Source organism: Homarus americanus, unplaced genomic scaffold (genome assembly GCF_018991925.1).
Source record: "Homarus americanus isolate GMGI-L3 unplaced genomic scaffold, GMGI_Hamer_2.0 scaffold24694, whole genome shotgun sequence".
NCBI lineage: Eukaryota > Metazoa > Arthropoda > Malacostraca > Decapoda > Nephropidae > Homarus > Homarus americanus.
The window spans coordinates 10,508,302-10,531,344 of record NW_024732780.1 but is presented as its reverse complement, the minus strand read 5'-3'; the positions used below and the strand labels follow the sequence as shown (position 1 = coordinate 10,531,344).

Below are 23,043 nucleotides of genomic sequence, written 5' to 3'. Positions count from 1 at the left end.
ACAGGAGAGGTGAAAGTTTGGACTTGCTTGCAGGAGAGGTGAAAGTTTGGACTTGCTACAGTAGAGGTGAAAATTGGACTTGCTACAGTAGAGGTGAAAGTTTAGACTTGCTGCAGTAGAGGTGAAAGTTTAGACTTGCTGCAGTAGAGGTGAAAGTTTAGACTTGCTGCAGTAGAGGTGAAAGTTTGGACTTACTACAGGAGAGGTGAAAGTTTGGACTTGCTGCAGTAGAGGTGAAAGTTTAGACTTGCTACAGTACAGGTGAAAGTTTAGACTTGCTGCAGTAGAGGTGAAAGTTTAGACCTACTACAGTACAGGTGAAAGTTTGGACTTGCTACAGTAGAGGTGAAAGTTTAGACCTACTACAGTAGAGGTGAAAGTTTAGACTTGCTACAGTAGAGGTGAAAGTTTAGACTTGCTGCAGTAGAGGTGAAAGTTTGAACTTGCTACAGTAGAGGTGAGTTTAGACCTACTACAGAAGAGGTGGTTTGAACTTGCTACAGTAGAGGTGAAAGTTTAGACCTACTACGGTAGAGGTAAAAGTTTGGACTTGCTACAGTTGAAAGTTTAGACCTACTACAGTAGAGGTGAAAGTTTAGACTTGCTACAGTACAGGTGAAAGTTTAGACTTGCTGCAGTAGAGGTGAAAGTTTGAACTTGCTGCAGTAGAGGTGAAAGTTTAGACTTACTACAGTAGAGGTGAAACTACAGTTAGACTTGCTACAGTAGAGGTGAAAGTTTAGACCTACTACAGTAGAGGTGAAAGTTTAGACCTACTACAGTAGAGGTGAAAGTTTAGACCTACTACAGTAGAGGTGAAAGTTTAGACTTGCTGCAGTAGAGGTGAAAGTTTAGACTTGCTGCAGTAGAGGTGAAAGTTTAGACTTGCTACAGTAGAGGTGAAAGTTTAGACCTACTACAGTAGAGGTGAAAGTTTAGACTTGCTACAGTAGAGGTGAAAGTTTAGACTTGCTACAGTAGAGGTGAAAGTTTAGACCTACTACAGTAGAGGTGAAAGTTTGGACCTACTACAGTAGAGGTGAAAGTTTAGACCTACTACAGTAGAGGTGAAAGTTTAGACTTGCTGCAGTAGAGGTGAAAGTTTAGACTTGCTGCAGTAGAGGTGAAAGTTTAGACTTGCTACAGTAGAGGTGAAAGTTTAGACTTGCTACAGTAGAGGTGAAAGTTTAGACCTACTACAGTAGAGGTGAAAGTTTAGACTTACTACAGTAGAGGTGAAAGTTTAGACTTGCTGCAGTAGAGGTGAAAGTTTAGACTTGCTGCAGTAGAGGTGAAAGTTTAGACTTGCTACAGTAGAGGTGAAAGTTTAGACTTGCTACAGTAGAGGTGAAAGTTTAGACTTGCTGCAGTAGAGGTGAAAGTTTAGACTTGCTGCAGTAGAGGTGAAAGTTTGGACTTGCTACAGTAGAGGTGAAAGTTTAGACTTACTACAGTAGAGGTGAAAGTCTAAGTGTCCTGTCATAGATAAAAAAAATATTAATTCTGTTTTACCATTTACAGGATGTTTCATACAGTAAAGAAATGAGGAAATTGATAAGTTGTGATAACTAAAACATTAAATTAAACCAGGAAATGCTTTGAAGTGAATATGATTAATACTATGTAGTGAATATATTTGGATGTGTGAGAGAAATACCTTCCTACCCTCAGACACATGTAACCTGGAGCCATCTGAGTGTTGTCTACCTAGTTAATTCTACAAATTGTCAAGGGAATTTGCATTGATATTTGATACATAGGAGTTTTGGTTAGTCCACATGATATTTTATTTTTTTTACCCTGTGTAAGGAAATCATGATTACAGATGGGAGAGTGTAATCCATTATATCAAGGTTTAATTAGATGTGAAACCTCCATATAACACACTACAGTATATAAGAGTGCAATCTATTATATCAAGGTTCATTTGATATGAAACCTCCATATAGTAATGGACTATACCCATTAGATTGATGTCAATTAAAAGGAGGTTTTATTGTACTGTATTGTGTCATTCATAAAAGAGATGCATTAGTGGGTTCAGTTGGAAGGTTCTTTATAAAGTACTGTATGGGGCCAACAAGAAGTTTTGATGTACTGGTACTGTAGGCTTACTTGGTCACATATACAGTGGTACAGTAATACAGTAGTTTATTCATGATAGGCTGAATTAAAGTTAAGACTACAAAATGGACTGAATTCTTCACATATTCTTCTGTAATTGTGACTCTTGTTAGTGTGTTTTGTATGTAATTGTTTCACTTAGTGGAGTTACAAATATTTCAGTTTAGGGTTACCGGTAATTTACTTTGAGACACAATGCAGAATACAGATTACAGTATTACTAAAATTGTCTGCATAAATGTAAATGATCATTATTAATGTAGGTAAGTGAAATATGATCATGGGGGAAAGAATCTTTGAATGGATGTTATTAAGATTTTGTGCCATCAAAAATTTTGGTACGGTAGAAAAACAATCCATTTCGAGTTGTTATTTTTGTTTAGAATGTTCACTGGGCCGCTGGATATAATAATTGTTATCCATCTGTTTTTGACATAATTCTGCATATTTCCAGGTATCCCCGATCAGGTAGAATACTCACCTGGCTCTGGACGTCTCGAGTTGTTCCCATCATCATCATTGGAGTTGTGTAATGTCCCATGCCACGTGGAGCGCGTTCAGTCTCGCATCGGCCTAACCACCAGCCACATTGGCAAGGGCTGTGACCGTGATACTTATTCCGTGGCAGCTCAGAGGAAGATGTGTGGTGAGTTCTGGCACTTGTTTACTGATGTTAATGTTATGTGACTAAGATGCAGGTAAAAAATTATCCTCTGATGTGTGATTATCATTATAACACTGTAATTGTCTGAATATTTAGTACTGTAGTACCTATTAAGTATGTGAAACTTTAAATCATTGAAAAGTACAAGTGGTTACTCTGGAAGACATGGGAGAATACATTGGTGAAAATTTCTGATTTAGATAAAAACTTGTACTGTATTTCTCTATCCATGTGACCCCCAAGATGTTTGTGATCATCAATAACATTCCTTTAAATAACACAGGAGCAAGTTCTGACAGCATTGAGCTCCTTCCTGCCCCTGGAGTTGGCAAAGACTGGACTGCTGGCCTACATTCAGATGAAGGCCACGAAGGGGACCTCATCTATGAGTTTGAAGGCGACTCCTCCGGGGCCATGGTACCTGAGTCCGTCCTTGACCACAACCTGACCAACACCTTCACCATCTCCACCTGGCTCAAACACAAGTCACACCCAAACATGGACAAGGTGAGTGTTATTTGATCTTATCACTGGTTCTTATCTGCCCTTCTTATTACCTTATACGTAACTTAAAGATTAATTTTGGAAATGAATATCATTGTTGTACTACTGAAGATGTTCCCTTGACAATAGTAGAATGTACTCCAGTCTTTATGAATGCATCTCAAAGTGACCCATAATATTGCTGAGTGTTGGGAAATTACCAATTTAAATTCTATGAATTTATAATTACTGCAGCAGAGTACCAGACGGAGGGATCTGTTCTCCAACAAATTCAAGCAACTAGTTTTGAGGACCAATTCTAAGCTCATACACATTCTAGAGTAAACTACAGTAGTGTTAACAGTTTTGTAGAAATTAATATGTGTCTTCTCTTGGTTCAGTTTAATTTTTAGCATGACAAGCACTCAGAAAGTTGTTTCTTGTTTAGTAAATTTTTGTATGTAAAACAATTCTTCATACAAAATTCAATCATATGTATAAATTTTGAAATGTCATGTATATACTGTATACTACCTTTGTCATTATCACATACTGTATCCCATTTTAATTTAGCATACAAAGGAACACATCCTGTGCAACGCTGATGACCACAAGATGAACCGCCACCACACAGCATTGTTTGTACGCAACTGTCGTCTTATTCTCCTACTGCGCCGTGAGTCCACTGAGGCCAACCTCAACACCTTCCAGCCAGCAGAGTGGCGGTGGAAGCTTCCTCAGGTGTGTTGTACTCATGTGTTTGCATACTTACATGGACTGAGTGAAAGAATAAAATGAAGGATATATTTTCACCACAAGGGGTTATTGGCCAAATCATTTATTTAATGGTTTGTCTTTTTCATTCTTACTTTCTTATATTTAATATATATCATTTAATGTTTACTAAACAGTAAAATTTTACATATTTGTGAAAGTTTAAGTAATCTTGCAATGAAACTAAGAACAGTTTTTTTTTAAGTATTTACAGTTCATAAACCATTCCTGCTGTCTCATCATACATTGATCAGAGACTTTTAAATAAATTACCAGTAAACCAGCAGCCTGTAGGCACTCATCTTGTTACACTGTTGCTACTTCTTAATTGTCTGTACACTATTATGTAATGACAATGAGACAGAGTAGTGATGGAGATTATTATTGTTCAGGTGTGTGACAATGAGTGGCATCACTACTCCGTACACGTCAAGTTCCCAGAAGTGACCCTGTATGTTGATGGACACATCTTCCGACCAGAGAACGGAGAGTCCCCTGAGGTAAGTACAGAAAGTACAGTATTGTATAAAGTGTTGTAGTTAAATTTTTTTTAGCTATTTATCTGTCATATTCTGTTATGGACATGCTGGTCATTGCATCCAGATTTATTGGACATTAATGTGATGCTGTTGAGTAGTACAATAACATACAGTATTTTGTTCTCATTAACCATTCTGCATGAGATACTGTGTACAGGTTTGTAAGTGTTAAGCAGCAGGATATTTACTAGTACCTGTACTGATAGACAGGGTTGATGTAGCTACTCCTACCATACTCTATAAAACCGTGGTTGAGGAAAGAGGTCAAGAGACTTGGATGGGTCAGTGACTGTTCCTGTATACAGTATAAAGATATTTTAAAAATCATTTAGAAATAGAGAAGGTAAAGTTATTTAGGTTAGCGGTAAGTATAATGATACAAGATGTAGTACAATAAGAGATGAATCAGAGAGGATTTATCTCACAGTGAACAAATAGGGAGGATCATTGCATGTGATTTTGAGAACTGTATGAACCAGATTATTAAACTGTGGTAAAAAAGGAAGTGATCATAGCTTAATTGATAGCATTTACTTGAAGACTGAACTAATCCTCATACCTGGGACCTGACTCGAATAGTTCAGTTCAAGTTTAGAAGCTCTAAAAGTTGTTGGTAGCAAAAGTCAGAGCGGGGAAGATGACAGAGGAAGGAGCAGGAGGTTAGGAAGGGAATTGTAGTGGGAGAGATAGTGCCGTGGCTTTACACGACTGCGTTTATTTGGTTAGCGCATAGCGCACGTATTTGGTTTTGTCTGTGTTGGGTGTGTGATCCTCGGGTCACCACTCCTCCGGATTGTGTTAGTTCAAGTTTAGAAGCTCCAACAACTTTCCCTGAATACGAATTCGCAACCTTTCGATTTACAACAGGTACCTACTTTACTGCTAGGTGAACAGGAACCAAAGGGGCTAGGAAGAGTATCCAAACAACTTCTGCTTGCCCGGGAATCGCACCCGTGACATCTTGCTTGCAAGGCAAGAGCGGTATGACTCGAATAGTTCTATTTACACGACAGAGCTGGCTAAGATAGGAAAGAGTCAAGTTAGGTTAGGTTAAGACCAATTTGCTCCTGGTATGGGATCAGAGAGTCTGTACAGTAATAAGAGACTGCCATTCTGTGTTCTCTATACTGTATATATTATAAGAATATTTTTTTTTTATGCTCGTACAAGATGCCTCTTTTTTTTTCTCTCTCAATCTGGTGCAAAAATTTTTCATTCTTGTTATTTCAGGTGATCGATGACTGGCCACTGCACCCAACACGAGGCATCAACACCACCATGACTGTTGGGGCATGCTGGCAAGGTATGTACATACCGGTACTGTACTGTGATACTCCACCCTTTGACCACAAGTGATGTGTCATAACCTTACAAAATCTGTCACCAGTTGTCATGACCTTACAAAATCTGTCACCAGTTGTCATGACCTTACAAAATCTGTCACCAGTTGTCATGACCATCTGTCACCAGTTGTCATGACCATCTTCTTACCATTACTAAAATAGGGACATACCAGACGGGAAACTTGGGCTGTGTTGTGGAAGGGAACACAGTAGGAAAACACATTTTGTAATCAACATGATCAAATAAACAAGAGCTCTAAGTTCAATCCACCTGAGAGAAAAGGCTGACTGATAAAAGGAGCAATATCATAATGAGTGCAATTAAAGAAGCAATAACATAATGAGTGCAATAAAAGGTGCAATAACATAATGAGTGCAACATTTATGGTAATTACATTAATTGCAATACTGTAAAGTACTATTAAAAGGTCAGTCATGTTAATATCTGCAAATGCAAGTTTATGAAGGAAAAAATTATATTGAATTGTGATGATTAAAGGTTTTATGTAGGTGTGTATGGAGTAATATATATACGTATTAGCAAAATATGTATAGATTATGTATGTATAATGTACAGTAGTATGCTTAAAACTTTATTTTTGTTCGTATGTTAGTAGACTTTGATAGATATTGTGCCCCAGTAATATACTTATTGCTTAAAGCTCTTGAGTGTAGTTTAGAGATGAGTTATAAGATATTAATGGTAACAGTGGAGAAAGTGCCTGTGCAGGGACCGATGCAGGAATATCAAAAGGAGGAGGTCCAAGAAGTTGTGGGTGGGGGAACATGGCGAGCAAAACGAGCCCACCCAGCTGTGGGGTTTTGGGGGACCGCTATAAACCCCCCCCCCCCACCGATTTATTTATTTATTTATTTTTAATCTGACCAATATCATGGCCATATTGAGGCCATGTGCGCTTGATATTAGGAGATATTCTGAGGTTAATAGTATTTACTTTTTACTATTAAGAAATCCCTAAGTGCAACACTGCATTAAAGAAAAAGTATAGGAATTTTCTAATGAAAGGCGGGTCCTGCTATGTGTAATGATAGTACGTAATAATAAACAGTTTATTAATAGAGTCGCAGCCGGTGGCTGAAAATATACAGACTTACATTTGATTTAGACATAATGATATACATTCATTACATTTACAGGGCTGTATAGTACATAAATCAGAAGTTGTTTATTATTTTAACAATAGATGGGATGATGCTGTTCTTATATCTATCAGTGCGGGCTCTTATGTATGTGTGTGTGTGTGTGTGTTCATGTGTGTGTGCGTGTGTTCATGTGTGTATGTGTGTGTGTGTTCATGTGTGTGTGTGTGTGTGTGTGTGTAATAATAATAATAATAATAATAATAATTAACGGTTTATTGAAAGAGCATGGCAACCGGAAGGCTGAAAATATACAATTACATAATTGGGGAATGGGTCTCTTGATTTACAAATGATATACAGGTAACATAAGTGATACAAATATGATATATAATAATTAGGTGTTGATAATTTTTACAATGGTTGAGACTGGGCTGTTCTTATAGCAATCAGTTAGTGCTTGTATGGGCTGGATGCGGTTGGGCAGGTGTGTGGCCACGTGGCCAGGACAGTAGCTTGGGACAATGCAGGTGTGCTCCATCCTTCAGGTTAGGTTAAGTGAAGCCATGAGGTCAGGTCAGGTTAGGTCAGATCCAGCCACACTCAGTATTACACTGCTGTGTTTTTGTGCTTTTCCTTGGAGTGCACTATAGGAACACTGTTTGGCAGTCAATCGTTCACTGATCACTTGACTGTTTTGCTGAATAAATCCCGGTGTAGTAAGGCTGGTAGGGCGTTGGGATATAGCAGGGGGGCAAACAGACTCTTCCTGGCTGCTCAAACTGGGAGCGCCTTCAGGCACTTCTTGTCTCGCTGGTGGTTGACAAGTGTGTTCATGTGTGTGTGTGTTCATGTGTGTGTGTGTTCATGTGTGTGTGTGTGTGTGTGTGTGTGTGTGTCATGTGTGTGTGTGTGTGTCATGTGTGTGTGTTCGTGTATGTGTGTTCATGTGTGTGTGTGTGTCATGTGTGTGTGTGTCATGTGTATGTGTGTTCGTGTATGTGTGTGTTCATGTGTGTGTGTTCGTGTATGTGTGTGTTCATGTGTGTGTGTGTGTGTTCATGTGTGTGATAACTATGGACAGAGCCAGAGTCACAGATAACACCAATGTCATTACTATAACAAAAGTGCTACACAAATCAATTTAAAAGCATGAGTAATCACATACAGTATGCACACCTTTATGATGTATGTGCACAGTAATTGAAATAAATAGTTATCAAAGGCTCGGTGTACAAAATAATGCGGGGCTTACAAAAGATTAATTTGCTTTTTGTAAATAAACTCGTGTACTCGCCCATGAACTGCATGGTATCACCAACAGCTAGACAAGAAGTACTCGTATTGTATGGTAGCCATATGTTAGGACAGTATCTCGGTAAAAGATAATTACGGTAATTGTTTTTAAATGTCGTGAAACGCTAAGGACTGGAGTAAGAAAAGTGATAGAATGGGTGACAAAAGAGTAACAGTTATTAATGATGGAGGGAAGAACTACAAGAGGAATGACAGAACACATGAATAGTTAATACCAGTAATATCTTGTCTCTTGTTTCTCAAAAGCACAAGTTCTTGTAAAGAATTCACTAGTGCTTGAAACACTACAAAGTCAAGGATCTGAGAATATAAAGAAATACACTGTACCTATACTAACACAGAAGATCACAAAAAGGGACAGTTTGACTTCTATCATAAGTATATCCTTAAGTTGTAACATTTCCTAAACCTTGTGATTCTGTATCACCGTACCTCTACAGGACTATGAGCTTTAATAAAAAAAAATGTCTTGTTTCTTAAAGGCCTCCACAGAAGTCAGCTGCTTCATGGAGGGAAGCAACCAATTGTACAGTCTGGGTGCTGTATAGGAAAATGATCAGGCAGCAAAAGAACTTTCCCAAAGTTGATCATATATGTGACCAAAGGTTAAGTGATAGAAGTAGGTAGGGAAGGAGGATAAAAAAATAGATGTTAGCTTCAACAGAGAAAGTGGAGTGTTTCACATATCTGGCAGTGGATGCGTATAACCTGTGCTAATTGGAACTTCAGTAAAGATTCTATTTATTTCATCTTTTTCCCCAGGATCTGAGAGCAACATGAAGCATGGCTTGACGGGTTACCTCGCTGGCTTGTCAGTACTAGTGGGAGCCCTGGAATCACCACGAGTCCTTTCTTGTCTCACACGCTGCCAAGAAGCCCTTGATACTCCTGCCATGGAACTCCTACAGCCTAGCATGGAGCTCCTCACCAACAATGGTACTGTACTGGTGTTTAATTTTTTTTCATTTCTTGTGTATATTTGAGTTATTGTTCACTTAAATCATAAGAAACTTACTACGGCAGTTAATAATGAACTGGTCTTTGTTTACAGAGATGACGCAGATCACCATTGAAGGTAATAATGTGACCAACTTGGAGACTTTGGTCCGGCGTGTTGCTTATGTTAATGGCAGAGACTTCCCCACACCTGGACGCCGACCCATCTCTGTTACCACCAACATTTTGTATGTATTACAGTACTTGAATTTAAACAATATGATAGTTACCATACCTTGTGCTTAATACTTTATGTACATGCCCTCAATAAAAAAAAATTCTTGGACCATAATTCTGAAATAGATATTCGAGCTGAGTGTGTGCTATATACTGTAGTAGGAAGTAACATATAATTAATTATTATTAATTTTTTTTTTACCTCTAAAGGTGTGATTCTGGAAAGGCATTGAAAGTAGCAACAGCCCAGAGCTTTGTGGTGGTCATGCAGCCCCATCAGCCAAGCATTGAACTCAACGGCACAACCAACTTTGCAGAAGAATACGAATCATTCCGTCAGGGTCTTCGCGTCTTCCCTGATGTCGCGGTATACTTATCAGCAGCTGCTGAGGAAGCCACTGCCCCTACCCCAGGAGGACAGCTGGACGAGTGTGTGGTCTCTGTCTACCCACCACTAAACCCCGACCATGAGACTTTAGTGCTCCCTGACAACCTCATTTCAGAACTAGGACTAGTATCATCTATCACAAGGCAGGGAGCAACCGTTTCTGGCGCCCACACTAAGTACCACTATCAGTCCATCCTTCGCCAGATTCATTATGCCAACCGCAAGCCTGCATATTACCTCAACCGTGCATTCAAGCTGTCATGCTCTGAACTAGGTGGCAGATTTACCAGCAATGAATACGTCCAGACGGTTTGTATTTTCTTTCTTGGTATATATTGCATGTTCTCTTTAAGGCCTTGTGACAACCTTTCCCAACTATCTTAACATTCTTTCCCTTGTCACTCCCTTCCTCCAGCTGGTACTCATATGTCCTCTTCTCATTAATGAACATCCAACCCCCAATTTATGCTTTTTGTCTTCTATCTTCTTATACTGCCCTTGTTGAAACTGCAGTCTGGACCTCTCTCATTCTTCCTCAACCCCTCCATCTTCACCCCTCATTAACATGTGTCCACCTTTCCTCAATCATTTCTTGTAATCTCTCAGCTACAATAGTGTTCGCACACATTAAGAATGGTGACCCACTCCTTGATCTACTCAAATCTCAATCCTGGAGAAGTCATCATCTCTTGAATTCAATTTGCTAATAGTCTGGTACAGGAGTGAAGCAGCCAACAGCCAATATTAAGTTTGTTCTAAAAGTAAAATGATATTGAAAGACCAAGACAACCCTACAAGTTTGCACAGGGGATATGGCAGAATTAAGAAAAATCAGTGGTAGAAGTAGGAACAAATAAGAGAAGTATTTACAGTAGAATTACTATATGTATATGCAGTAAAACAATTGCCTGGGTAGATAATGAGAGTGGCTGTAGAGAACTTAAAACAAGATAGCATTGGTGTTTGAGTAAATTGAATATGAGCTGGTAGACCCATGACAGTAGTCACATTAGATGTTTTAATTTATATCAAACACATTTCTTTCATGTTTTTCTAATTTTGTGTTGTTCATATAAGCTTAGAACAAATAATTAGTGCTCTAAGTATAAGCATCAATGTTTGAAAAGATAATTATACAAATTTAAAAAACATTTTAACAGGTGACAGTGATCCACCCCCAACTGAGTGTAGACAGGAGTGCAGGGCTCACTGGCAGTAGCAGCCCCATGTCCAACAACATCCCTGAGATTCCAGGGCACCTTAGCCACACCTCTCATAGCCAGGGAGCAGAGAATGGTGGCCCCCTCACCCATCACAACCCACCACCCGCACCAGCTCATGCCAAGATATCTTCTCACCATGTAGAGCTTAAGCCCGCCCATACTGTCAACGATGTCTACTTTACCTCAAATGTCATGGAAGGAGTGGCAGTGAATAGTGCAGGTAAGATCATTATTGCTGTGTTAATGAATATGACACGTTTTTTTATTATTATTATTATTTTTGTTTTGTGACAAGATATTGTATATGTTGAATTCCAATTACTGTAGTTAGTAACCTTCATTCTGGTTAGGCTTAGGGTAGGGTGTGTGAATTTCTATGCCATGCAAAGTAGTACAGTACAGTATACAGTACACTGTTTTCAAGTGCTAATTAAAAAAAAAGTACCTGTATACAGGCAAATTCATAAATCCAGATAATGTACAGCACAATTGTGGAAATAAAAATCATTTCTGTCTCACTGTGTGATATATTCTGGGTCTAAGGCAGCATTAATCTCTTTTCTTATTAACCAACCTTACTATAAGACAGCAGTAGTATAATGTACTGTATTACCATTTAATGCATTGTTTTGCCCAGCCTACACCCCATTTGAAGATGCAAAATGCAGTATGTTCTACTTAATTTTATAGGTCATTGGTTCATATCTACAGTACTTGAAATTTTACAAGATTTTGGCACTTGAGAACTCACTTTGTTTGTGAAAGCAAGATATAATTTTTATGGTTGCCTTTGCACCTGGAACTTAATGCATAATGGTGTGGTGTTGGATGCATAGATTATTCATAAAGCAATGGAAAGCTAACTTGAATTAGTAAATGTTGTGGTGTTTGTATACCATAGTTTTACAATGTTGGATACCCAGATTCTGTCTTGTAGAATGTGTATTCTTAATTTCACCAGTAATCAGTTGATGCTCCATTAGTTGTGAGAACATGACAGCAGCAGCCCATGAATTTTGAAGTTAGAGGTGGGCACAACAATTTGTCTTAATACCATAATCTCGAGCATTAATTGAGAAGTCATAAGAAATATTTTGTACATTATAGTACTCTGTTCTTGTATGTGTACTTAACTGTCAGTGTAGCAGTGCAGGTATAATGCAAATTATTTTGCTCTAATAGTTGCATTACAGTGATAAGTCATTGCCATATATTGTACTATTTCAAACATTTTATTTAGTGCAGAAGCCCAGACATCTAGATAATGATTATTTGGATTTTAATTTGTAAATCATGTGAAGAATATTTCAGCAAGATTCTGCTTGGGTGATTCACCACAGTGGTTTGTTGTTGCCTCATATTTTGTTATAGAAACTTTCCCAAATTAGCTTTGTTAATGATACATGTAGCATGAGTGTTACAAAACAGAACAGTGCCCATCAAGAGATATTTGAGATAAAAATGATTGTAGAGACTGATTTTGTATCCTGCTTATGGCCGACAGACCTGTATGGGGGTAGCAGGACCCAGGTGGCTGTGCTCGCTGCGGGTGAGCTCAACACATGCCATGCACCATTGGCTCTATAGACCTTTAATTTACAGCACTTACTTAGGGCTTGAATCCAGGCTGCCCCAGGATGGACTATCGAATGCAAGGCCTTGAAAATACTGTAAACACAGATTTTTAAGATGATACCCTGTACAGTAATTGTGTTTTAACTACAGGACATCTCTCTTTAGTATGAACTGAAATTTCGGCATATGTTTACATTTTATGTACCTTTAGATTCATTGTTATTCTTGGCTGCTTTTATACTAATGTGGAAAAAACAACGGGACATTTGTGTTGTAATGAAGATGTCTAACAACTTCCAGAACTGAAACTGAAACCCCTTCCCCCCTCCAAAAAAAAAAAAAATTCAATAATGAACTCAGCCTGGATTCTGCTCTTGCTTGCCTACCTTGCACACATGTTGAGAGCAACATACTGAGACAAGATAGATAATAATTCACATATCTTATCCCAAACTGTTCCAGTCATTTTAGTTCAGAGATTTAGTTATTTGCACAGATAGGTCATTAGAGTAATTGCAGTTTATGAAGTGGCAAGTAGTATTTATCTCCCTGCTCCCAAAGTGTCCCAAGTCAAGGTGGAAGGATGTATAGTGTAAGAGTTAGCTGTCAGAATATGAAATGTCGCTTATGACTGTAGTGTCTAAACCTTAAACAACGTAGGACCATTTCTCGTCACGGTACAGCATTGGGGAATTGTAATCTAGTGTAGTATTCAACCCCCCCCCCCCTCTTTTATTTTATAATTTGCTCCATCATTGATGTACATGAGTTAGATAAGGGAAGTTAGACAATTGACAGAAAGAAGTAGATCAACCAGGACCTACTGTAGATAGAGAATTAATACATGGGATCTGACCATTTCACTTCATTTTGCTGGGGAATTTCTCATTGCTCTTGCCCTTATACAATTCCCTCTTACTTAGGAAAACAATCAGTTCTGTTAACTTTGTTTTGCCACCATGTAGTAAATGTTTAATACTCACAGACTGTTTACCACGTTTTGTGATGAAGTTCGTCCAGCTGTTTATCTATCAATAGGGTTTTTCTTTTCTATTTAATAACTTTAGTGTTCCCCATACATTGTGTATGGTTAGTATATACAGGTACAGTATTAAATATGAGCTGTGGCCAACTAAAGAGGGTCTTGTATTTGCAAATGCTATACTGTACAGTAGAACATCAGAACTTTAGAAATCAATTATATGGGAGGCTCAGAAACTGGCATTTACAGAATATTATAAAATAGAAAATAGATATAATCAACTTGAAGCTCATGAACAGCAGAAGACACACCACCATGAACTTGCTAACATAATGGACAGTTGGGCTTATAAGTCTCATTTGTACCTTCGTTAGATTTGAATTTGAGGATGGTGAGATGAATATTAAGCTGGGTAAGAAGTTTTTATTTTCACCTTTGGCACTTAACAGCCAAACTAGAAATCAGATTTATACACTGACTAGGAGATGACCAACTCTGAATGCTGTATCAGCTTGTCATGGGACAGTACTGTACAGGTGCTCCTCTACTTACGAATGAGTTCCATTCCTGAGGCTTGTTCATACGTCCAATTGTTTGTAAGTCCAACTTTACTCTTGTAGATACCAAACATATTTAAAAAAAATGAAAAGATAATGGATGTTTAGTACAGCTATACCCTTTAATACAGCCTTAAAACCTGGCTCACTCTTCTCCTCTTTGGTAATGCATGTTCTAATCTGGAATTTTTTCAAAATAATCCAGTCTCATCCACATCAAACACCTGCTCTGGCAGGTAACCCCCCCCCCCCCCTCAGTAATGATGTTTGTATCTCTGAAAGTTTGTAAGTCGAATGTTCTTAAGTAGAGGAGCACCTGTATAATATGAAATGTGAATAAAAAGAACAGGGAAAGGCAACAAAAAAAAACAAACACAGGAAAAAATTGGTTCTTGCCAGTGTGAGATTGACAAAAAAGGTTATGAAGCCCAATATGGGTACAACTTTTTTTTATATATATATATAGATATATATTCAACAACCTCACCAGCCAGGACTCGAACCCTCGACCTTTTGCGTGTGACCAGTGATTGCTACCAACCGCGCCACAAGGACACCAAAGGCAATCCTAGACTTTGTTATATTTCACACAAAGCCTGTTCATATATATATATATATATATATATATATATATATATGTATATATATATATATATATATATATATATATATATATATATATATATATATATATATATTATATATATATATATATATATATATATATATATATATATATATATATATATATATATATATATATATATTGGTACAGTCAATGCTGAAAATTACCACAGCTTGTATTTACACAAATACATTATAATGAGGTGCAGAAATATTTGTTAAAGTACTTGTAACCAATATTAATTTCTCATCTAGTAGGATGCCATCCTTTAAGGTAAAAGATGGTGTAAGTTGGATTGGAAATAAGATGTGTCTCACTAGCACTGAGTATAGTGTCTTTCCCTAAAGTAGGATCAGATTATGTCTCTTTGATTTTGAAAACCAGTGTTACCTGTCTGCCATGGTGGTCCTTGCCAGAATTTACACTGTAGTTGAGTAGAAGATAAGTAGTGCTGCTCTCTGAGTCCTTGGGGTTAGTTTAGTACTAGTTGGTGTAGTGTTGGCAGAATGTTACTCACACCAGGGTCTGTCTCATTAATATCATCTTGCCAGCTATGCCTGCCTCTCACTCACAGCCAGCAGCACACAGAAGCTTCTCATTGTTTTAGCTAAATGTTCTCTATTTGTTTATTGTTAATTGTGTTACAGATCAAATATATTGTATGAGGGATCTCCTTCACTGTAATGATGGGATATTTGTAATGACTGATGTGGAAACAAAGTTGACTTTCCAGCTGTCATTCCTCTCAAATGCATTACATGGGTGTGTGAAGACTGTGTATGTTATCCATTATGTGATATTTGAAATTGCTTGAACTTAATTGGCTAATTCAAATTGTGTTGAGGCATCAAATTTGGTGCCTGCAATTTCTGAGTTTTGCTGATCAGCAGAGTACAGTAGTAGTGAAGAGGATGTGAGGTAGAAATATTTTATGGGATTGTGAACTGTACAATAATGTCAAGTTCTTTTTCAGATATGGGATAGAGAGGGAGTCAAAATAACTTGGTAGTTTGAGGAAACCCATAAGAGATTATAGTTAGTTGACCCTGTGCCTTATACTGTAACAAGTCTTAGTGTGAGATAATAGGTCAGCAGGTGTACTGACAGATGAAGGATTTTAAATGAAGCTGAACTATACTGTATTCCCTTTATGATCATCCCTCAACCCTGATGACCACCACCTTAGTATGCTTGTCTTTTCTTCCAGTCTCAATAATTGTTCTCAAAGTCATTTATTTTCAGTTTTCTTTTAAACTAAACAAATTTTAATACAGTACAATTGTATTAACATATAAATTGGATCAGCTCTAGTTTATCAGTGCTGCAGTTAGAATAGAAACAAGCAACATTTCATACCAACATTAATGAGAACTTACACAGATGGAGGATTGACACTGAAATTCCATTTTGTCTTGAGGTTACTCAAATAATGCCTACACTAATCCTGGCAGGTTTCAGGCCTTTAGAGACCCCAAAATTTGGTGACCTGGTAGTATCCACTGATTATATCTGCCATTGGGTCTATCTGACAATTACTGTACCATACTATAGTTCTTCCTTCCATCATAACCACATTCCTTAAAACAAGAGTTGATTGAAGGGGGGGGGGGGTGGTTCAGTAGCAAAGGTTGCCATTGAAGGTAGGAGGCTGATCCATAAATCCAACAGGTGGGTGAGGCACACAATTATTGACACCATGACTAATTAGCCTCCTACATTTGATGGTGACCTTAGCTTCTAGGGGAAATAGTTGTGATGGGAAAAAAGAACAAATTCACAAGGTACTGTAGTTCCATGGATAGATGAACTTGGAGGGTACAACCCAGACACTAGGCCTTAGGGCCCACCTGGGTGTCAGATATGCCAGACATTGTGTACACATTATGAGTTGCTTAGCTGAAGGGTGAAGTTATAAAAATACTTCAAGAAATTATTCAATATTTGTGCCACAATATGACCTTGTGGGGGTAAAATACATACAGCTGTAATTAAATTTGACACATTTTTAATTTTGTTTCTTAGTATAGTACTGTCCAGTCACATCAGTCCCACAGTGCATAATCCTGTCACAAAGCCTAAACTTGCTTATTGTTTCAAGCAAGTTTTGGTCTGCCAAATAAGAGTTTATGGCAGTTGAGAGAGCTGCTACTGTAATAAACTTCCTTTGTTGTGTGTGAAATTTGAAATTGCTAATTACAACAGGACATGCAGTGACCATCATCATCGTTGTGTGCGTGGGCTTCCTGGTATTTATGGTGGTGCTGGGAGTGATCCGCGTCCGTGCTGCTCACACACGTAACACACACGAAGATGTTGCTGATGCAGAGATGGCCTGGGATGACTCCTCCCTCAACATCACTGTCAACCCTATGGAGGTATGTGTTTAATATTTACCGAGACAAATTTAATCTATATTGCTGCATCATTTCCAGTATTGTGATGTAATGAATGAGGTGTTTTGTCCTTACTTGTAGCTGTTCAACAATTATAGATATTTTTTGCCTTGTGTTACGGATAGAGCTTGTATTGGAAGTACAGTACTTTGATTTTGTTTCTTGCTGAACACAGGTAAAGGTCAGGGTGACAGGATAATGCCTCTGCCACAATTCTAATAGAAAGGTCATAATTTGGCTTTACAAGGCATACCTACCACAATAAATGGACTCTGCCATACCCACAAACTCATGTTTATAGAGTACTACTTACTTTACAACACCTATAAGATGCTTACACTGTTACCCCCCCCTCTCCCCTGACATGTTTCCTTCTCTCCCATTACCACTACACACAGGGTAGTCAGCTGATAAGTTCTTGACCTTAATGGTGTTACTTAGGTCACGAGTTTTTATCATTAAACATATTTTTGGTAATATCTAGTCACAGGGCAATTTTTCTCTATTACTCATCCCAGGCATTTATGTTAGAAAATTTAGCTTAGGAAGGCGACATACAATCTTTTTCATCTTTTCCTTATGAAGTTTTTATTTAGTGCATTTCAGGCAAATATAAATTTCAATAGTTTACATTCATTGTTTCATCCACAATGTTTTTCTAACCATAATGTAAATTCACTTTTTTTTTTTTTTGCAGCAACAACTGGAGCTGGCAGAGACGCAGCGCTTGAGGGATGATGATGACGATGACGATGATTCTTCTGATGATGGCAGCAACTTCAATGATGACTTGGATTCCTCAGATGAAGATGAAGGAAAACCTAAAGAGCTGGAGTGGGATGATTCCACCCTCAAGATATAATTTTTTTCTAATTTTTTTAGTTGTCTTAACTGAAAACCTGCTTAGACACAGTGGGCTGGTTCATATAGGACAGAATGATCACATCCTTCTTAGAGACTAACTTGAAATTTTAATATTATTTTTAAGTTTTTTAAATCTAGAGTATTTGAGGAAAGCTTATAATTGCCCTTAACAGACTAATGAGACTGTACAGTACCAGCTTAACATACTAAGCATTCTCTTTTCTATGACTGGCTGGTCACTCTATCCTGCCAAGCACTGTAGATTTGCCATGTCGCCCAGATGACTAACCTTCAGAGAGATGATCTTGGGATGTCAGCTGTTGATTCATCAGTTCTGTACAGGGTCCATCATAAGTGTCTCAGAGAGTGTGGAGGATTATGCGTACACGATATTCTTATAAGAATATTACTCGCAAAAATTCCTGTCTTATGAATAGCCATACATGCCACTAGTTATTATCAGATGTTTTGTTATTAGCACAGATGTTTTAGGAATAGACTATATCACTTGCAAAAGATTATAAACTACCTGAACATTGATGGATATATACATTTATATACATATATATATACTATTGTGAAATGAAAATGGTTCAGGCAACTTTATTTGAATGATGAGGCAGCGTGTATCTTGTGTAATATAGTGTTTAAACTGATTCCACAACATTGTCACAAATTTCTGAAGCAGTTTCTCTGAAGACTATGTTGTCTTTCCAGCACTGAAAGTTAACGCTGGGTGATTTGCCTCCCAGTAGTACTGACTATTGAGAGGAGTGAAAAACTTTTTGACGAGTTGGAATTGGAGGTGGATCCTGGAGGTGCCACTTGGAGGACTCTGTATCCACTTTAGTCTGCTTATATTTTTGAAGGGTGTGGTGGCAGCTTGCACATTGCCGAACAAGAAGACCTGGCAATATTTGCACTGAATGATAGAAATGTTTACATATCTCAACCTGCCTATATTATTTGGTATCATATTACTTTGTAGAATAATCAATATAGCAAGATGTATGTATTTAGTAGTCCACTATAGTCTAAAAATGAAGTGTTTAGTCACAAGCTATGTAAAAAAAATACAATAATTTTGCTAATATTAATCTTTTTAAGGCACCAGAATGTGAATGACAAAGATATTGAACAAAGTGTCATATGTGTGATATACAGACTTGTCACTTCACAGAAAGCCTAAGCTGGCAACCAGACACAGGGATGGCTCTCCTACGTTGCACTATAACGATGTGAGGGAAAATGAGCCCTGTGGATTGTCAATGCATGGCCCATAGTCGCCTGACATGTCACAAATTTAGGCAAGAGGCATGTATTAAGATGTAATAATTATTTTCTTCATGTCTTCATCTGATATGTACATTTTTGTCTGAAGATAATGTTTATACTAAGAAGGCCTTATGTACTTAAGGAGAGTTAGGAGAAAATCAATAGGAGCTTGATGGCACACGTCTGTAGACCTCAGGATATCTTAGCCAGTGTGGGAGACCTGTCGCTGTGTTCACAGACTCCTCCTCTCATATTGTCATATATTAGCATTTGCACAGCAAATCTTTAACCCAGGAGTCTTCTGCTGGTTGCTTCACATCTATGCTATTCAGAAACTAACACATATCAATGCTTTTAAGTTTAGTTGTAATATTAATATTTTCTATTCCTTTTTAGCTCTTAATTAAGGGGATCAGTGAATGTTATGCATATAATTTGTGGATCTTCTGGCAGATATTGCATTTAGGTCGATATGAGAGGACAGTCTGTGTCAAAACTTTTATAAATATTAACCAAGTATCCTTTCCATTTTAACCTGAGTTTGAATTTTAAGATAACATCTGCTCCAACTCACAGTGGAAGACAAGGTTTATCAATTCAATATTTTGATTACATATCTGTATAAAGCTGATGCTTTAGCTGTAAATTTTAAAGTAGCTTCTTGTCTGACAGTGTGAGATGAGCAATAATTTGGTTATTTTGTGGTTGGTATGTATCAGAATACATGATGTATAATACAATAGTAGGCCTACTCTATGGACTGCAAAGCAGCAGACTCCTTTGTAATAATTTTCTTGGCTCTTATTTCAAGGACTGTAGTTATTTTAAGAATCAACCATTAAACCTAGTATTGAACTCATGAAATGGAAGTGTGCTAGCTGAAGCATTTAAAGTAGGCCTTCTAAATTTTGTAAATTCACTCTGTACAATGAGTCCCATCGTAAACCTTTCCTATGTCGCTTCTTCTCAATTGTACTGCTATCCTGACATGTACTTATGGCAGCATATATTTGCCAGGATATCTACAAGCTCTTAGATAATAACAATCAAAAGGTTATCCTACGTGTAAATGTGGAGAGGTTCGTGATTGCGATTCTTAGACTAGAAGTTTCCGTATAGCACATTTTAATATTAATAACACACAAATGTGTTTTATGGAAGTACTGTCCAAGGCTCAAAATCACTCATCACATCACAAATTGCATCAATCAGGGCAACAGTTGCCTTACTAAACAACTTTCAAAACTTGAAGTATAGTGTTAATATATTACATTGCAGTTTTAATATGCTGATCATTGTTAAACTATAAATAATGATTATTTTTATTAAACCACTGCTAATGGTAGAAGGTACACTATACCACTGAAGGTGCATAATTGATAGGTTTTGAAAGTCATCAGTCACACACCTGTTGCACTGTTTGGTGAGATTGTTAGCTCGTATATGAAATTCTCAGTGTTCAGAGTGTTGATGTAAAATATGTAATGAGTATGGATAATCTGTGACGAGTCGGTAATTGATCTGTAACATTCCGTTGTAGATGACAGCAGCTTTTTTGTTGTTTGAATGATAGACTTAAAGGACCAGGTTTTTTTGTTTTAAAGGCGGCACGCATCCCTCCCTAAAGAACAAAATTTAGTTCCTGTAATTGCTTATCATGTAGAATCTGTATAGAGCAGCATGCAGCAGTTGCTTGACAGAGATACATCAGCAACTTCATTATGTTTCTTTTGACAGCTCTATGCTTCTTGCTTGTGCTTTTATGAAAGTGACAGATAAGCTTTTAGTTAGCATAAACAGTTTTGTTAGGACTTAACCATGAACATGAATCATGATAGTTTTATTTTGATACCTCACAAAGCAAGATTTGCCAGGATTTTTGTAATGCAGCCGTTTGTAAAGGAACAACCGTGCACCAGTGACGCCAAACTACAAAAAAAGGAAGGGGGGGGCAGGGTACTGATGCTGGATAACTCCTTGAGGGTTGTAATGACTTCCAACTACAGTATTGTACAGTAATACTGTATTGTATCTTCTGTGTGAATATGTACCACCAATACATAATGAGATGACTTCAAATTTAGCTTTGATAATTGCATTGTAGTTAATGTCATCTCATCTTTAGCAATAACAAAATGCTTGTCAGTTTTTTTATATACATGGCAGTGTATTAGACATAGCAATAATCCTCTTTGATCATTAAGGTCAAATATATCCTAAAGTTTAAACTTTTGGCATTTAAAATATTTTCATTCATGGATGAAATTTTTACAGTTGAGTTGAACTTTTAAAAATTACAGAAATTTAAGTCAACTCGGTCTTTGAAGGTCCTTTTTGGCGGCGCTGGTGAGACAACACACACGAAGGGTTGGGATGGCGCTGGCCGCAGGGTGTAGGCAGTCTGCACAAAACCCCTGGCTTATGTAATCCGTCATCAATAAAAACCTACACCCAATAAAGACTGTCTGTGATCCTTAACTTTTATATATATATACTGTATATATATATATATATATATATATATATATATATATATATATATATATATATATATATATATATATATATATATATATATATATATATATATATATATATATATATAAAATGGTTGCCCTTTACTGTATATTCAAGAGTGGTCATCCTTAGGGCTATAGTGGCAAGAATTTGTTTAAGATATAGAAACTGTCGCCAACAGAACAACCACACCTTAAGTTAATGAGCTGTTTCACCCAGTGCCAAAGAATAATCTAAGAAAACTGGACAACTCACAAGCTGCACTGGTTAATCATTACCCAGAGCACAATTAACAAAATGATTAACATCCAGGTTTCAAACTACATGTACTGTACTGTTGGACATAAAAATACTTACTCAAAGATTCACTCATCTCGGATTGAACCCCAGGTCCACTTCCTAGCATACTGTCCATTACACCACAAGTTATATAGACTGTATACACAGCAACTGGTCATTTAGGTTGTCAAGGCCGAACTATCCAACAGCTTAAACATCTTTTAGTCCAGGAAAATGGTGAATGAATTGTGTACTTCAGAAAAGCAGAGGCAGATCCAGGGGGGTCTGGACCCCCTATTCATCAGAAAATTCCAACACTTATTCTTTAATGCAGTACTGTATTGTACTCAAGCATTTTTGTATTGTAAAAAGTAATTACCGGTACTACTGACCTTATAATATCTCCTAATATCAAGTGCACATGACTTCAAAATGCCCATGATATTGGTTAGATTTAAAAAAAAAATGTATAGGGGGGCTTACAGCATCCCCAAAAATCCCCAGCTGGATGGGCTCGCTGTGCTCACCATGTAACCCCCACCCAAAACTCCCCCTCCCCCCCCTTCGATATTCCTGAATCCACCCCTGAAAAGAAGCAGGAAATTATCAGAAAAGATAACGTTTTACTAGCTAAATAAAAATAGATTTAGGGCCATTTGAAAAATCCAAGATGGGCACCATTTTATAAAAAGTTCCCTGAAGTATTCTGTATAAACTGTAGATTATGTGTTAAAAGGAGTGAAACCCTCTTACATTATAAAGTTTCATTATATGAAAGAATTTTGATAAAAGATCTTTTGAGAAAAACAAGATGCCATTTAAAAGATTCTTACTTCAATCCTGCACA

The 23,043-nt window shown here is 37.4% G+C and overlaps 1 protein-coding gene across 1 annotated transcript in view; it reads left to right on the top strand.

Moving 5' to 3' along the window:
• Positions 1–21,855, top strand: part of LOC121869112 (calsyntenin-1-like) — a gene marked incomplete at its 5' end in the record, with an annotated part of 28,507 nt that extends 6,652 nt beyond the window's left edge. The window contains 12 exon segments of the mRNA XM_042370305.1: positions 2,579–2,770; positions 3,072–3,295; positions 3,845–4,012; positions 4,438–4,545; positions 5,815–5,887; positions 9,108–9,281; positions 9,397–9,529; positions 9,729–10,215; positions 11,067–11,349; positions 12,634–12,678; positions 17,071–17,243; positions 17,959–21,855. Coding sequence (XP_042226239.1) covers positions 2,579–2,770; positions 3,072–3,295; positions 3,845–4,012; positions 4,438–4,545; positions 5,815–5,887; positions 9,108–9,281; positions 9,397–9,529; positions 9,729–10,215; positions 11,067–11,349; positions 12,634–12,678; positions 17,071–17,243; positions 17,959–18,123 — 2,225 coding nt within the window.
• Positions 21,856–23,043: the final 1,188 nt, after the last annotated feature.